Source organism: Falco punctatus (genome assembly GCF_963210335.1).
Source record: "Falco punctatus genome assembly, chromosome: 17".
NCBI lineage: Eukaryota > Metazoa > Chordata > Aves > Falconiformes > Falconidae > Falco > Falco punctatus.
Genome location: NC_137597.1, coordinates 2,630,375 through 2,648,342, shown reverse-complemented (window position 1 = coordinate 2,648,342; position 17,968 = coordinate 2,630,375). Strand labels below are relative to the sequence as shown.

General features: G+C 59.7%; 1 protein-coding gene across 1 annotated transcript; it reads left to right on the top strand.

The window, feature by feature from the left end:
• Nucleotides 1-10,889: 10,889 nt before the first annotated feature.
• On the top strand, nt 10,890-16,887 carry ALX3 (ALX homeobox 3; the record flags this gene model as incomplete). Its single annotated transcript, XM_080367145.1, has 4 exons — nt 10,890-11,136; nt 14,281-14,585; nt 15,830-15,892; nt 16,553-16,887. 4 exons carry the CDS (start codon nt 10,890-10,892, stop codon nt 16,865-16,867), a joined length of 930 nt encoding a protein of 309 aa, XP_080223271.1. The 3' UTR covers nt 16,868-16,887.
• Between the last annotated feature and the right edge of the window lie 1,081 nt (nt 16,888-17,968).

Sequence of the window (17,968 nt, the reverse complement as noted above, 5' to 3'; positions counted from 1 at the left end):
CCAGTGAAACCACCTCATACAGAGCCCCCCCTGCACCACAGGGTCCCCCGAGACCCCAGCACCCAGAGAACCATGTCCCTCCCACGCACCCAGCACAAGGGGCTCCATCCCCAGCTCCCTCCGTCACACGGGTCCCCTCTCCAGCTCCTCGCTCCAGCTTTCAGGGCTCTGCACAGCTGGGGTGGGGAGGTGAACCCCCAGTGAAGATGCTCAGAAAAAAGCAGCATCCAAAAAGATAATTACCGATCGATGCTTTTCCCCCAGAACAGCCCACTCTGCCCATTCCAAATGAGGAAGGTGGTGCCCACACCCCACCAGAATTTTTTCCCTGACTCAACCCCGTAAAACACTCATTTTCCCCCAAATTACCTGGACTTGAAGACTTTCCCACAGGCTTCGCATCCTGGGATCTCGGCTCTCTGGGGGATCTCTTCAGGAGCATCCTCTCCCGGGCGCTGGACCACGGGGTCAGCTGCTGAGTCCTTACCCCCTGTGCTGGGAGGCAGCAGCCCCTTCGACCCCCGTCTCCATGCAGAAAGGGCTGATCCTGGCTGTTTCTTCTTCCTCCCCAACGGCTCTGGGCACAGAGGTTTAATGTGAAAATGCTGTGGCCTCTTTGGGGAGCGGGAGGAAGACATCTTTTACTCCAATTTAGCAGAGCTCGCCTCCACTTATTGCTCTGAACTTCACCCCCTGCTGCTCCCCAGGCTTTGAACTGGCTCGGATCCCATTAATGGGGTTAAGCAACAGCAGGGAAAATGTAGGGTTAGTATCAGAGAAAATATAGGGAGCCTGCTGGTGCTTGGGGCCTGATTCTGCAGGATGCTTAGGCTCTCCATCACCTGGGACAGCCCTTTCTTTCGTGCCATGGAGCTGTACTTGATAAACACCCAACGCAGGGGAAAACCCCGGCACTGGAAAAGCTCAAGTCGTGGGAACCAAGTGGGGATGGATTTGGGGAAAGTACCAGGGCACACTGCTCCCCTCCGCCCTGTGGGCTCACACGCAGCGAGGTGCAGCTCACAACCACGCTGCAGCACGGGGAACGGGACCCCGACAGCCCCAACCCAGTTACCGGGGCTCGATCATCCACCAGGATGCGGGACCTCTGCCCAGTTCCCCCTCAGAGCTGAGCACACTCCCCTTTGCAGAGCCGCCAGGTCTCCCGCTGTTGTGTTTATACCAATTAGCTTGCTCAAAGCAATTAACGAGCTCCAACACCTCCAGTCATCACCTTCCTATAACAGCAGTGTAAACAGAGAGCAGGGCACGTCAGGAGCTGGACCGCACCACTTTGGGATGGGGAAGAAAGCAAGGATGGAGATTTGCTTCTATAGGCGCATCCCACATCCGCTGAACTCCCAGGGGTTAAATTACCCTTTCCCAGCACTTCCCACCCGTAGTGGCCTGTCCGTCTGTCCCCAGTCCTCCTTGGGCTGGCAGAGGTCAAGGTCCCAGCATAATCAGGGTCCCTCGCTCTCAGAGGAGAGGAAAGGAGGTGCCAAGCTTCTCCGAAGCCTTCGCACCCCACCGGGGGGGTCTCCACAGGTGAGTGCATCATCCAAAAGGGAAGGAGAGAGCAGAGGACCAACACTCCAGGCACCTGATCAACCCAAGGCACCTCTTACACAAGCTGCACGTGCTGGCCCGGTTCCTCAGCAGGAGGGGGGTTTTTTTGGGTGCCAAAGAGTTTGGGGTGAAATTGCTTCAAAGTTCAATGGCACGGGTTCAGGTTTTGTTTCCTATCAAGGGACCTTTGAGATACGGAACAGCTCGCGGCTCCTCGCAGAGAGATTTGCAGTTGAAAGGTCAAAGCTGTTTCTGGTTCCCCTTATCAGCGTTGGCCGAGCAAGAAGGAAACCTTTCGCTGCCTGGGTCAGGTGGGGGAGGTCACGCCGGGGACAGAGCACCGGGGCACAGGGGCTCCGGAGATGAGACACCGATGGCAGAAGGTGGGAAGAAACCCAGGAGACAGAAATTACGCCCTATCTCCAGACCTACAGCAAGGCCATGGAGGGGAGGGCTACCCTTCCCACCGCCCTGGCAGGCCCCATGGTCCCATCCGCTGGAGAAGGCAGCAGGACACGATGGGTTGGGGGACACCATTGCCCAAAGCGGATTTGCCCACTGCAGCTGTGGGGTTGGCCCCACTGGTGGCCACTCAGCTCCCTGGACCTGTTCCACATCCCACCCAGCGCTGCTGAGTTTGGTCTGGCTTGCACCGTTGGGGTGCACCGATGAAGACCCGGGTCAGGTTTGGGTGCTGGGACCCCTCCAGAGCTCAGCAGGAACACGGTGGTGGCCAGGCGCAAACCCCCGGAGAAAGCCAGGAGCAGCGTTTGCTTTACAAGACGGAGATGTCCTGAGCCTAAACGGAGTCCTGGCCCTGACAGACAGTTTCTCTGCAACCAAGCGATGTGACTTGTGTCCCATCCGACCACCTTTGCCTTCAACCCAACCAACCAGGTGCTAGAAACATTCTCCAATGATGGCAAAGCTCAAATGCTTCTGGGCTCAGCTCTTGCCCAACCCTGCCTTGTTCCCAGCCTTCATCCCCCTCTCTCTTATCCACCCATCCACCCATCCATCCAGCCTGGACCACAGCACCACGGTGCCCACCCAACCCATGCTCTGAGCTGGTGGGCACTTTGATCTCCCCCTTCCCTGCTCCTGCCTGCTCCCGTTCCCCCACAAGCTGCTCCTCGCACCTTACACCAGCCGACCCAGCCAGGCTGGGAGCCGGGACAGGCGAAACAAATTGGTGGGAAGCACAAAGACTTGACAGCCCATCTGGTTTCCACACAACTCCCCCGGCACTCTCGGTGTTGTCACCTTTCATTCATCCTGGCAGGTACAGAGATTGCCACCAGCCTGATCTCTTGAAGTCCTGACACGCGCAACCCCGTTATGGAACTCCAAGAGCTGCTGCTGACATGCCTTTGGGAAAAGCAAAGCCCTCTGCAAAGCCCCGGCCTGGGAGGAGGGGAAAACACATGGCGAGGAGGGGAAAAACACCCTCCCAGGTGCATGAAGGTGGCTCCTTGGGGTCAGCCTCCCCTCCCCAGGCTCCCTCCAGTTGGAAAGAGCACCAAGCATCCCCAACCCATCCAAGGAAGTGCTGGTGGCGTATCTCCAACCCTTAACACCTAGGCCAGTGCCGTGTGCCTCAGTTTCCCCATCTGAAAGAGGAGCACTTTGTGCCCTGCTGTCATCTCCTTGATGGGACCACGAGGGTAAAGACACATCCAGCACCCACCACCAAACCACAGCCTGACACGCCGACGGGCTGGAGCATCCCACATACGCTCCCACTCCTCTGTGCAGGGCTCAGCCAGCGGTGAGGCTCGGGCGTAAGGGTGAGCCCCGCTTGGATGGATGGATGGATGGATGGATGGATGGATGGATGGATGGACGGACAGACGGATGCGGTACGGGAGCAACAGCAGTGAGAAAATACAGCTCTCCTCCCTAGCGAGCCCCCAGGAATGGCTCCTTCCCCCCCTGCCCCCGCCACCAGCCACCAAAAAAAAAAGCCGATTACTTTCAGGTGTCAGCCAGTTAATAAAATAAATCTTCCCCTTAAGGAAAGAGGAGGTTTGCATGGGGGGATTTTTTTTTTTTTTTCTTCCAAAGGCTAAACACAAACCAGAAGGCAACAGACTCCGGCACATTGGCTCCACTGTCCTTTCGGGACGCAGTTGGAGACACTTGGCTTTATTTTTTTTTCCCCTTGTTTCTCTCCCCCCCAAAAAAATTTCCCTGATTTTTAGGGGCTGCTACAAACTGATCCCAGTAATCACAAGGCGATGCCATCCCACCGGCTCAGCCCCAGGGAGTTACTTGCATCACTGTTTGTTACGGACTCTCCAGGGAAAACTTTTCCTTTCCCTGCAATAAATTTTCCACTTACGTTTTAAGGGAAGAAAATGTTTTCCGGTGCTTTTTCTGGCTCTCTGTCGGGAATGATTACTCCCAGATTTATTGGGATTTGCAAAGGAGGCGGCGATACCTGGGATCTCCGAAACTTGCCAGGATAATGATGCAGGCAGCACTTGTCGGCTACAGATCTGATTTATGGAGCAAGATTTCATCTGTCCCGGTGCGTATAATTTACTGGGATCTGGAAATGGCTCATTAGGGGATGAGATGAATAAATCCATCAATCCCTCGGGGAGGGGAAAAGCTTTGTCCGGCTCTGTGCACCGCCTGCAGATCCCGGGGGGAATTTGGGGTTTCCCTCGGTGGCAGCCGGACGGGGAGCAGGGCCCTCACCAGGGTAATTCGGCATCGCCAGGACAGCACAGGACCCACTGCCTGGATGGCTCAGCCCCGGCTGGGGGGGCCAAATGAGCCCCCAAGGTGTGGGAAGCACCTGGGACACCCCCAGGCATGGTGCGGGTCCCCAGTGCCTGTGACCTGGGGGGTGCTGAGCCCCCAGCGCCCTGCTGGGATCCACTCCACCGATTCCCAACAAGCCGGGAAAGCTGCAGCCAAACGCGTTTGCTCTTACAAAGCTGATTTCTGGAAAGGCTAGGATTTATCCCCGATCCCCCCCTGGGGTCAGAGAGTCGGTTCAATTCTGCCTGCCCAAACAGGAGCTGAGCTACACCCCCCCCCCCAGCACCCCAAAATCATGCCACTCCCCCTCCTTTTTGCCTTTTTTTCCTCCATTTGCACCATTTTCCAGCCATTTTCCAGCTACAGACCGACCCCCGTGCAAACTCAGGATGACCGAGCCGCTGGCGAGGGGCTCAGCCCAGCCCCACACTGATCCCACCGGGAATTAATCTCCCCGGCTGTGGATCCAGCCAGGCTGCCGTGCACCCACGGGCAGCACAAACCTGCAGTAACGCCCAATTTACACCCATTTACACAGCTGCTGTCTGAATTCAGGGGCCAGATCCTGCTCCCAGTTACATCTCTGTTAAATCCAAAGTGATCCCGTTTATTTCATGCCGTTATTTCCAATTTATGTGGCGTTAACGGCGTTACTCTAAACTGAAAGACTCCAATCCTCCCAACGGAGAAAATCTGGAATAAATTCCTTTCAATCCCTAGAGATATTCCTGATTTTGCGATCGCTATCAGATTTTTAGGAGTCAAAACACCCGTTCGGCTCCCAGTTACGCGTCTTTTACTGGGATTAATGCCGTAAGGACACATCCAGCCCAGCATCTCCCCCGAATCCCCGGCACCACCAGCTTGCTGCCACTTCCAGGCTTAATTTCAGCTCCTTTTTTTTTTTATATTATATATATATATTTGGAGCAGCTGGAAGGAAAAACAAGCCCGAACTCAGCATCCCGCAGCACTTTCCAAAGCGGCCTGAAAGTCCCCCACAAAACCGTTCCTTATTAAAGCAGAAACTGGCCGGCGTAGGAGCACAGCGATGGCAGAAGGGATCCATCCCTCCGGCTGGGAGCCGGCAGCACAGGGCTCGGCGGTCCCCGCTGCCTCCCAGCATAAAATCGAGTTTATAGAGCCCAAATTACCCAGCGCTGGAAATCCACCCCGTGCCCCTGCCTGCAAGGATGCGGCCGGATCCTGGTTTAAAGCAGCCTGAGGGAATTCAGCTCATTTATTCCTGCGGCTCCTCTAAAGGCCACTAAATCTCCGAAGCACTTTATAAACACTCGGCTTTTTAAAAAACTGCTATTTTTTACATCGGTTTGGATCAAGCCAAAATACTGTTGATTTTTTTTTTTTTTTTCCTTTCCTCCTAATCTATCTCCATGAATGCAAACCAAAACAAAAGCGATGGGGCTTGGCTTTCCCGCCGGGTTTCATCCCGTCTGCAGCCCCGCCGTTTGTTTTCCCGGGTTTTGTTTCCTCGGCTGTTATTGCTATCATTAATTTACGGCACGCTTTGACACTGAACGCTGCTCCGAAGTGAGCGCTGGAAGGCAGCGCCAGGATGGAAACAGTAACTTAGAGGTTTCAATCACCGAAAAAATACCCCAAAAATATCGCCAAAAAAGTTACAGTTTCAACAAATTTGCTATTTGCAGGGAAAAATCCCCCCCGTGTTATTGCAGCAGCCGCGCATCCCTCCTCGCTGCATCCACAGGGTTCCAACCCAGCTCCGCAGGGCTGGCCGCACAGACGATACCACCACAGTAAATTTGTACAAATTTAGGTATTTGTGCAATGATGTGGGTGCGATTTCCACACGCTCATCTGCATGCCTGCGCAGTCGAGACGCAAATTACGTGATTTTAGTGCCCGTGTGCTGATACAGAAACACGCTGCGTTTGTGTGCAAAATTATAATACGCGTTTGCATGGGATTAAATTCTCACTGCGTGTATCTGGATGGCTATGAATATGTGTGGCTATAAATGTGTGTGGCTATAAATATGCATGCATGTATAAATATGCATGTATAAATATACATGCGTTTATATGAATATATACGTGTGCACGTAAAGCACGTTCATGACACAGAGGCTGTCGCCTGCCTTTGTGCAGCGGGATTACACGTGGGTGGATGTTGGTGGTTGCGCTTTGCTTTTGGGAGACCTGGAAACAGGGCCGTTTTCTACATCCTCAACCTTGTTAAATACCGAATCTGGGCCCGGCTCGGTGGATCCTGTGGGTTTCCAGCAGGATCAGCCCGAGGGGCTCCGTCTCCCAGTCGCTAACGCAAACCCAGGGTTGCAATCAGCAAGGGAGATTTCCCCAGGTGAATCAATAAAGACATTTTTGCCAGCATCAATGTGCACATTCCTGAGCGAGATCGACCCGTAGGTTGGGACGAAGCTCTGCAATGAGTCGGACGTTAGGAATCGGAGGATTTTCTGGGATATTTGGGAAGCAAAGAGGGATGTGCAAACAGGGAAGGGCTGAGGATTGAACCCATGATAGCTCTGCAGCTTTAGCAAAAAAAAAAAAAAAAAAAAAAAAAAGTAAGCGAGGGCACAGATTCCCTTTGCTGCTCAGAGCCGAGATTATTGTCCCTGTGTGACAGAGAGGCAGGGATGTGCCCAAGACAGCTAGGAGCCTGTTGGCACCCAACAAGTGGTGGTATAAATCTCCCCAGGGATTAGGAGAAGGTCCTCGCTGTGGGACGCGAGCAGCCAGCGTGGCCAGCTGAGTCCCCCGCCGGGCAAGGGAAGAACCTCCCCAAAACGCATGTCCTTGCAGAGGTGGGGGGGAATGGCCTGCGTCGCATCGTCCCAGCTCCTTTTGTCCATACGTGGGGTTTCTCCAGGCTGAGGACCTGACCTGGGCATGGAGAGGAGCAGCAGAGCTGGAGATCAGCCTCCAAGCGCTGGGCCAGCAGCCACCCAGCACAGCTGGGGGATGCTACAGGCTGGAGGGGGGCTTTGGTGTCTAACAGTGTCATCAGGAGGACAGATGTCCCCAGGCTCCGTCCCTCCTGCCTTCAGCCTGAAGCTCATGTGCCAGAGCCACGTTGAGCTGAGCTGCCTCCCTGCTTTCCAGAGGAAGCCATAGCTTTCTCCCAGCAGGCTGCTCCCCGGAATGGGCTTTCTTCCCAAACTGCAGAGCGCAGAGGGGAAAAAAAACCAATAAAAATCAACCCTCTGGAGAAAAAGCCCACGGGCTGGACCACGGCCGCTGGTCCTCCTCTAGGCTGCCTGCTGCTCGACCTCCAGGCTGGGAGGGAAAGCCCGACCTTGGAAAAGGAGAGCCCATCCCCGGTCCTGTGCGTTAGGCACTGCTCTGTGTCCCGCCAGCATTTCCAAGGCTCTGGGTAATGTTGCAGAGTCTCGGCTGTGCAGGGATGTTCATACAAACCACAGAGCTATGCAAACCCTCCCAGCCTCCTGCCGAGCTCTTCAGTGACATCTCATGATCCCAGGGGAGGCGAGGCAGCTCTCTGGGATGGCTGGAGACGGTGGGGAAAGCCAATGGGAGGCAAAGGGGGGGGGGGGGGGGGGGGAAATCCTCCTCCCAGCAAGCAAGAGAGAAACTGAAAACAGAAAACATTTGCCCACAGAGCATCCTGCTGGAGTCCTCCCACTGCACTTGGTGGCTCTCTTGCCAGGGCTCGTTTGGTGGCAGATGCAATTAAAATGGGGCCACAAAAGGTCATTTCAACCCAAGAGCCGACCCAGCAGCGCTTCCCCTCCGGAGATGGCCAAGTCAGACACTGTGACATTGTGAAAAGTTTCTCCTGGAAGCTTTTCAGCCAAGGAGGTTGTTGGGATCATCCTTCGCCCACAAATAATCTGGTTTGTGGCAAATAAACCCCAGTGAGACCTGGGAGCACCATGGGGACCTCCATGTCCAAGTCAGTCCCATACTGGCACCCATCCCCGGTGCCCTAAGAAGAGGCACCCACCCTGGGCTTCCCCAGCAGCCTTTGTCCCCGATCTCAAAGCACCCAACACCAAGCACCAAACCAGCAGAATGAGGCACCCTGGTCTGGCTCTACACACAAAAAAACCCAAGGTAGAGGGTTGGTGGAAGGTTTAGGAGATCCCAGGAGTCCTGGTCCTCAGCCCTGCTCGCTGGAGGGACCAAACCCCGCAGCAGCTCCATGAACCAACACCGACCCCACAAAAAGATCTCACAAACCTCTCCTCACACTGCCTTCAGCTCCCAAATACCTCGAATCCCACCTTCCCAAGACCTCTTCCACCTGCCCAGAAGGGTTCCAGCAATGGCTCCAGCCTGGAAAACCGGCACATCCCAAACCAGCCTGCCCATCCCCTCCGCACCACCGGCACATGTGGAGGGACTCATCCCCCTGCTATCAAAATCCTTTAAATGCCAGCAGTAAAACTGAGAGATGTACATTGAAACTAATAAGCCTTTACAGGAGTTATGCAATGTTTAATAATATTTAATGACTTGTTGCATGCCAGAGGACTTACAGTCCGTATTTAGCAATAATTTACAACACGCAGCAAGCTGCGGACAGTCAAACAGGGAAAATCCCGACAGCTCCAGCTGCTGCGAAGGGAAAGCGTCAGGGAATGCTGCAGGATGCAGCGGAGCTGTCGTGGGCATATAAAGAGTGGGTGAGGAGGGGGCACCGCACACTCAGACCCCCGTTTGCAGAGCCAGCCCCTCACGGGACTCTCTGCCAGAAGAGGTTTGAGCCCAGGATCCCAACCCAGCCGCTATTTTTCTTGCAACTCCCAGGTTTCCCCGACTAGGGGCTGGAAAATCCAGCCGTGATTTATACCACACACCACAAACCCGCCGCGCCTGCGATAACACGGGTTTTTGCAACGACCCAACAACGTCGTATCCATCCTGCAGCTGCTGCCAAGACATTATATTTTTATCATAAGCTCTTTGAAACGAGACTGTCTTGTGATTCCAGATTTGTACCGTGCCCGAGATAACCAAGCACAGCCCCAGCACCGCAATAAAAGCGATAGCACGCTGCATAATGTTATTTAATGGTCGGTGTTAGCCTGTTGTTCCGCTATTTAACATCACGCGCCTGCGAGCCGCCTGCTCCTTCTCCACCTCTTTTCGTGGCTCCCAACCAGTCCATCCCCTGCCCTGCAGCCCCGATACCTGCAGGTTATTTTTTTCTAGACCTGGTGCAAGGAGCGATGCCCCAGGGTGAGTTAAAAGCTGCGGTCTGTGCTGTGCATAAGGGAAAACTGCAAATGGAGGCGTAAAAATCACCCCTCAGCCCGGATATCTGCTCATTTTTCCATGCCTGTTATTTCATCCCCTCTCTCCACGACACCAAGCCTTAGAATCGCCAAAGCTGCCCCGTTATTCCGCACACAACCCCCCCCCCCAAAGCTGTATAACCCCCTCCCCCTCCACCAAGACCAGCACCCGGCCACCAGGAGCAGCCGAAGCGGCTCCAAGGCGGATGGATGCATCGGAGCAAAAAGAGAGGAGAGAGGCTGGAAAAAAAAAGTTCAGGCAAGCTCTGATCAGCTCTGCCCCACACTGGTGCCCGCTGGGATGGGGGGACCCAAATCCTGGTGTGGGACCAGTGGCAGGGACACACCGAGAGCAGGATAGGGCCACCTTGGTGCTGGGGGCAAACACCACCCATGCCAGCAGGCTCCAAGGAGGGACACGTCACCGTGGGATCCTGGATCCCATGTCCCAGTGTCATGATCATTGCTGGATCCCATGTCCCAGGGTCACGATCACCCCTGGATTTCGCATCCCAGGGTCACGATCACCCCTGGATCCCATGTCCCAGGGTCACGATCACCCCTGGATCCCGTGTCCCAGGGGTCACTATCACCCGTGGATCCCATGTCCCAAGGGTCACTATCACCCCTGGATCCGGCATCCCAGGGTCACGATCATCCCCGGGTTTCACATACCAGGGTCACGATCACCCTGAATTTCGCATCCCAGGGTCACGATCACCCCTGGATCCCACGTCCCAGGGTCACGATCACCCCTGGGCTGCCCTGCCCAGGCAGTATCCCTGGCCCTGGGGAGGGAAGGGCCGCCGCGGGGCTCAGCACAGCTTGGAAAAGGGAAACGATCCCAGAGGGAGTCAGGGATGGAAGTTTCTCCCCCCGCCTGGGATCTGGAGCCGCTCGCAGCGGCTGGGGACGAAGCTTTACGCCAAGGCAGGGCCTGGGCATTTCCTGCGGCTGGGAGACACTGGGAGCGCTGGGAGGGGGGGGGGGGGGGGGCAGGGCTCCCCCACGGCCCCTGCTCGGGGCTGGGGAGGGGGGGTCCACTGCTCCGCTCCGACCCACTCGGGAAGGGCGCTGGGGTGGGGGGGCCGGGATTAGCGGGATGAGGAGGGGATGGGAGGACGCACGTGACTGGCTGTGGAGTGGGGGAAGTGGGCTGGGGTGTGCGGGTGGGGGGGGGGCGGGGGGGGCTCGGCGATCCCTCCCTCCCCATCCCCACCATTCCCCTCCTCCCCGGCCCCCCGCACAAAATCCGCTCCCGCCGGCCGCCCCGCTCCCTCCAACCTGCGGCATGGAGGCACCGGGCTGCCCGGCCTTCCCCCCGCCGGGCCGGGCCGGGCCCCCCCCGGGGCTCCCCCGGGCTCCCCCCGCCTTCCCGGCCGGGCCGCCGGGCCCCCCCCGGCAGCCGCCGCCGCTCAGCCCGCGCCCGGCCCGCTGCCCGCCCGGCAGGGCTGCGCCCCGATACCCGGGGGCCGCCGGCCCGGGACCGCTCGCCGGGGCCGTCCGTGGGAAGCCGTTCTGCCCGGCCGGGGCTGCAGGTACCGGGGGAGCGGCGGGGGGGAGGGACCCGGGTCCGCGACCCCCGCCCCGGCCCCTTCGGCTTCACTTTGCTGCGCTCTGCCCCCGCCCGGGGCCTGATCCTGCCGCTGCCCTCGGGGGGACGGCCCTGATCCCCGCGCCCCCACAGTGTCCTGTCGCCGACACGCAGCCCCCCGGCTTCACCGAGGCGACCGCTGTCGCGATGTGGCCCCGTCGGTGCGGAGACCGCTCGGGCATCCCCCGACGGTAGCCGGCAAAGGCCGGGCCGGTGCTGCCGTGTGTCGGGCAACCGGGCCTGTGTCACGACAGAGAGACCGAGGTCTCCGGGATCGTGCTCGCCCTGCTGAAGCGACGGGAAGAGGTAGCGGGAGAGCCCCGACCCCGCTGCCGCGACGGCGGGGACCGGCCCAGGCCCACTCCCCCGGCCACGGAGCCGGTTACCGGGCAGGGAGCGGCCCCGGCCACGGAGCCGGTTACCGGCCAGGGAGCGGCTCCGGCCCGCGGAGGAGGCTGGAAAGGCACCGCCGGCTCCCGGGACCGGGCCGCACCGGGCACGACCGGAGGCAGGACCGGCCGCACGGACGGGCCCGGGGCTCCCCGGGACGCGCGGCTGCCCGGTGCCCGGTAGCCCTCCCCGCCCCCGGCAGGACGAGCCGCAGCCCCGGGGCTCTCCCCATCGCTCCCCCCGGCCCAGCGACACCCCCCGCCCCGTCGCGCTTCCCCTCCCGGCCGGGACCGTCGGGGACTGCGGCCGGGGCTGACCGGGCTCGTCCCGTCCCCCCGGGGCTCCCCGGCCCTTCCATTCCCCCCCTTTTCCCTTCGCTTTAATATAAGAAGAAACAGGCAGCGCCGCGGGTGTAATGGGAACCAGGTGGGGCCCAGCAAAGCCCCGCTCCCGGCTGGGGGGAACAGGTAGAAAAAGCCCCCCCGGGGGTCCCGGGCTGGTGTCCATCCCCCCCGCGCTTACCTGCTGCCGCTGCAGCGGGGCTGTGCCGACCCCGGGAGCCTCTCGCCGGTGGCCGGGGTGGTGGTCCCGGTTCCCGGGAGCCCTTCCCGTGCCCCCATCCCTTCGCTAATGATCCCTTTGAGTTCTCCTTTCCCCTCCCGGTTACAGCTGCTCCCCAGCTGCCGCCTTCCCCAGCGCCGCCAAATCTTGCGTGGGGGTGTCAGTTTTAGGAAGGATGGCGGGGGGGGAAAAAATATCAATATCTTCCCTTTTTCCCATCCTCTTTGTCCCCCTGCGATGCCGTGTTTATTTAGCTACGTGCCCGTATCCTGCTCCCTTCCTGCCTTCTCCTTCTTTCTGGCCATTTATTTATTTGTCTCCAACGCCAAAACCCGCGGGTTGCTCGGAAGCACGGCGCGTTGCCTTTGGAAAGGGGGGAAAAAACCCCAAACCCGCTCTATTTATCGGACCGCTTTGTGCAGAGGAATTTATTTTAATTTATTTCGGTCCTTTTTCCTTACTGTCGGTCCCATTTGGGGTTTTTTGCCTTCACTCTGCACCTTGGCGGGACTTGTTTTTTATCGGTAAACCTCCCCGGCCCAGCAGCCGAGCCCTTCAGAGGAGAAAACGGGGAGGAAACGGCAATTTGGCCTCATCCCTTCGCCGTTACCCACCACCAGGCATGTAGACAGGTCAGTACCAAAGGGGACAAGGAGCCTCCACCCCCCCAGACACACCCCCCGCCCCCCAGATAACAGTTTGCCATTAATTCAAAGCAGCTGGGGCTTGGCACTCAGCTGCGTGCCGTAACCCCCAAATTGCCTTAATTACAAAACAACCAAAACTCAAAACCGAAAGTCCGGAAAGGGCCGCGGCGCCAAGGGTTGGTTCAGGGGGTGCGGAGCCCCCGGTGGGTCCGTCGGGATGGGGACCCCGTTCACCCGCTCTGCCGGGATGTGATGGTTAACGGGACGGGAAGGAGGATCCATCCCGAAGGAGGCGATTTCCCCCCTCGCCGGCCCCAAGCGCCGCGCTCTGCCCAAGGCCCAGCCATGGGCCTGATCCTGCCCCTCTGAGGGGGCCAGTGGTCTCCACCTGCAGCAAAACTGCATCTCCGGAGCCGGTGCTCAGCTTGGGGGTGAGACCAGGGCAAACCCCCGTATTTTCGGGTTGTCTCCTTCCCAGGTGACACCCCTGTGTCCCCTCGGCTGCTGGGGGACCCCAAGCCATCCCTTCCATCTGCTGAGCCCCCCCTCAGTTCTCCCATCATTGGTTCAGCTCCTTGGGGTACCAGTAGCACCCGGCAGCAGCCAGAGCCGCTGAGCTCCGTGTGTCCCTGCGTGGGGACAAACCACCCTCCCGGGGGACAAAGGTGACCTCCGAAACGCGTTGGCGGTGACTGATCTCCTTGAACCCGTTTCATTAGACACCCCAGAGATGCAGCAGCAGCAGCAGCCAGGGGAAAGGGGGAACCCCCATATTTCTTGCTTTGCCCCCCAGCCCTGAAGGAGCGTGGGGAGGGGGAGCTCCTCCCAAGCAAAAAGGCTGGGGGGGGGCGGGGGGGGAGGTATTTTTCACTCCTTTTCAAATGGTTTCCTGAGAGTTACAGCTGCAGGGAAATGCTGGGGGGGGGGGGGGGGCAGGCAAAGGCTGCCCTTGAACCGAGCTCAGGCGCGGGGGTCTGGATAGGGCCCAGTGCCAGGGTGGGCTGGGGGTGCTGGTGGCACCGATGTCTCTGCGGTGGGCACAGCTGGGCAGGGTGGAGGCGCCAGCCCGTGCTGGGGGGGGGGAGGGGAACTGGAGGAGAGGGACGAGGAGAATGGAGTAAAACCCTGCCTGCAAGGCAACCCTGCGCTCGCCTTCTCTGCCCCCCAGCCCTTAACAGCAGCATCCAAAAGGGTCCCCGAGCGGGGTCCCCAGCCACCCGCTGCTTTGGCCAGGCTTCCCCCCACCCTCGGGGCAAATTGCATGCCCACAGCCCCGCAGCCAGCAGGAATTTTGCTCTCCCCCATGATGGATTTGACCCGCTGCATGCCTGTGCCGAGCCCTTTGCCCGAGCCTGTACCCCAACATCCCCCCAGGATGGCTGGGGCCATGCAGAGGTGGGAGGGGAGGGTTGGGGCTGCGGGCACGGGGGGGCTTTTGGCTTCATTAGCACCATTAACACCACCCCACCTTGTGCCTCTCCCCCTGCCAGGCGGCGACAAGGGATGCAAAGGCGGGTACCAGGTGATGCCCGCATCCTGCCGGGCCCCCGTGAAAGCCCCGGGGGAGCTGGGGTGCCCGCTGGCAGCACCCCTGGGCAGCCTGCAGGAACACGGGGTCCCTGAGCTCCCCGAGCCCCTGGGCAAGAGCAAAAGCAAGAAGCGGAGGAACAGGACAACCTTCAGCACGTTCCAGCTGGAGGAGCTGGAGAAGGTCTTCCAGAAGACGCATTACCCCGACGTCTACGCCCGCGAGCAGCTGGCGTTACGGACAGACTTGACCGAAGCCAGGGTGCAGGTACGGGCGCGGGTCCCCAGCTCCCGTAGGGACAGGCACGGCCACCCCGAGTGGTGGCGGGCAGAGCCGGAGGAGGTTTTCCCCTCCTCCGCAGCTGTTTTTCCCAGGAGAATTAACGCTAAGCCTTGGAGAGGAAATCCAGCCCCGGCACACGCTTCACCCACCGCCACGGGGTGTGGGTGCTGGTTGCCTCTCAGCTCTCTCCAGTTCTCCCCTTGTCCCCTCTCTGCAGCACCCGAGGGGCAGGAAGAGCCAAAATTTGGGAGGTCACTGCCAACCTGCCCCGCTCAGCAGCCCCTAAATGTGATCCCCCCTCCACGCATCCATCATCCCCAGCCTCGTCCCCTCCTCAACCTCCAGCCCAGGATGAGCAGCGATGGAGCTGCCATCCCAGGAGAGGGATCCCTGGGAGCTCAGCATGGATGGGGGGGGGGGGGGCGTAGCATGTCCCAGGAGGTGGGGCAGGATGAGGCCCTCCCCCACCACCCCGGTTCTGCCAGCATCACGCTTGCGTCAGGCCAGCGAGGTGCTTCCAGAGGCATCTGCGGTTTGAGGCTCCCAGCGGGAAGAGGCGGCTGGAGGGGGCACCCAGCAGGGAGAAGAGCGAAGGTGAGCGGGTAACGAAACAAACAGGGAGCACCCATCGGGTGCTGGGTACCTCAAGCTGCCGAGTCCTGGGTGCTGCCCTCCCTGTGGGGCAGAATCTGGGGACACGGCCCAGGCAGGGGATGCACACCCTGAGCCTGCGACCGCCCAGCCCCTCAGCACCCACCACAGCCTGGAGCCCTGGCTGGGGCTGGATTTCAACAGAATTACCTGTAACCGTGAAATCTGGGCGCTGAGCACCCCCGCACCACGTCCTCTGCCCCGGGAGGTGCTGCTCAACCCAGCACCACCCCAGCCAGCACCACAGAGGGGACGTGCAGGTGGGTCATTGTGACCACGCAGGACCCAAAGAGCCTCATTCTGCATCAAAACCTGGGGTGAAGGAGGCCTGGAAGCACAAGGGAGGGAAAAGGATGGTGCCCAGAGCAGGACCGCTTGTTTTCCAAGAGGGATAAGAGATATTTCTGCTACTGGTAGAGAAAAAGGCTGCATGCAAGGGCAGCTTCCTCCATCTCCGCTTTACCGGGATGTGGGGGCACCATTAGGGCTCCTTTCCTGCGGGTATGTGAGCGTGGCCATGAGCAGAGGGCTGCCTGGGCAGGGGTCCCTGCACCTCAGCCCCCTCCTCCATCCCCCAGGTCTGGTTCCAGAACCGACGGGCCAAGTGGCGAAAACGAGAACGTTACGGGAAAATCCAGGAGGTGAGAGATGCTGTGGCGCTGCCTGCCCCAGCCCCCGCCCAGGGCAGGGGTCCCATCCCTTTGCCCACGGGGGTCCCCGTGGGGTGACCCACATCACCTGTTCTTGCCCCTTGTCTCCCAGGGGCCCATCCCCCATGGGATGCAGCTCCATCCAGCCGTGAGAAAGGCATGTGGTCCTGGATGGAAAAGGGGGAAAACGGCAACGTCACATTTTACCACATGCAGGAAGATGCTGCTTTATGTCCCACTCCATCCCCCGTGGGAACATGTCCTTTGGGACAGGCTTTGGGGTGTCGGCCCCCCACCCCGAGAAACCCCTGTAGCTGTCCCACATCCATCAGTGCTTCCCACCCCCCTTTTCTGCAAAACTGCCGTTATTTTTCTCCCCCCAACACTGAAAAGCGTAAAAATAATTTAAAACTCGGTTTCATGCACATCCCTGATGCGAACCCCCCCACACCCACCCTGGATGGCAGGGGAGGAAGATTTCACCCAGGAATCAACAGCCCCAGGCGATTAAAATAAAGCAAAGGCATCCCTCGCTTTGCACCCTGTGGGTGAGGGGAATCCAAGGTGGGGGGATGTGGTTCCCCCCCCTCAGCTGGCCTCCCCCCACTCCACTTAGGGCTTTCCCCCCCCCCCTCCCATCCTTTCTTTCAGCTGCAGAACAACCTGTGGCCGAGCTCTGGCCCGGGGAGCCCTGCGGGGCTCCTGCCCCCCGAGAGCATCCCGTCCCCCTGCATGTCTCCGTACCCCCACACTCACAGCAACATCACCGGCTTCATGGGCATCCCTGCTTCTCCCGGCCCCCACCCCGGCATCAACAGCCTCTACTCCCTGCACAGCCTCCCCCCCGCGGCCCTGGGTGCCCACCCCTTCGAGCCAGCACCCGAAGATTACAAGTCACCCACCCTGGTGCCGCTGAGGATGAAGAGCAAAGAGGCGACCAGCAGCCTGCTGAACTGGGCTACATGATCCCCCCGTGGGGAGGGACACGGACCATTCGCCCCCCCACCCCCACCCGACCTTGTCCTCCTCCCGCCCCCCCCCCAGCACCAGGGCGGGGAGAGGGTCGGTGGGGTCACCCTTCCCCCCTTCCCCACGCACCCCGATCTCCACGAGCTTTCCTGCATCTCAGCCTACTCCATCGTGGTGCCCCTCCGGTGAGGGGTGGTCAAAGCGGGGCTGCCGGGGGAGGGAGGAGGACACCCCCAAACCCAGTCCGCCCCAGCAGAGCTGGCACTGGCAGCTCAGGACCCCGAAAGCAGCTCCCCAAAAAAACCCTGAGCCCCCCAAAGCACCTTCAGTGGATGGGACGTGATGGAGACAGGCAGTGGTTTGCAGCAGGGTCGTTGCCCCCCACCCCCGGCTGCAGCCCCCCTGACCAACCCGGGGGGCACCAGCCTTGGGTACATGAGGGGAGGGGGCTGTGCCGGTGTGGGGTGCCAGGGGAGCACCATCGGGGGGGCAGCAGGTTGTTTTGGGGGTAGCGCTCCCCTCCCCAGCTGAAATTTGCCTGTCAATCCCCCAGCGCAGGCAGCAGTGACAGAAATTGGGCTCTTCACGTCCCAGTCCAACCACACTGGGGAGACCCACGGGGGCTGCTGGTGGTCGAGGGGTGTTACTGGGGGCAAAGCAAAAATCCCAGCCGTGTTCAAGGAACCCCCAAAGCCCCCCCCAAGCCACCGGCAGCCCTTTCTGCTCCTGTTTGGAGGGGGTACAAGATTCAGGACAAGCCCCTGGCACAGTCACCAGCTCCCACAACACGTGGAGCCCCCTGGGATGGGCAGTAAACCAGTACAGGGCAGGGGGCTGCGGGGACGAAGACACTTAAACCAAAGCGGTTTTCCCTGGGGAGGTCACCCATAGCCACCCCATCCCTGTGACCCCTCAGATCGATGAGGCAGGAGGTGCTTTAATCCCAGCGGGTGGGATCCTCATCCCGGCTGCCTCAGCTCAGGGTGTTGGGGGCACCAGCGGCCAATTGGGGGGGGCGGGTTGCCCCATTCTGGGGGCCTGCAGGAAGCCTGTTAGCGGTGGTACCTGTACAGCCAGTCCCGGGTGTCTCGGGTGGGG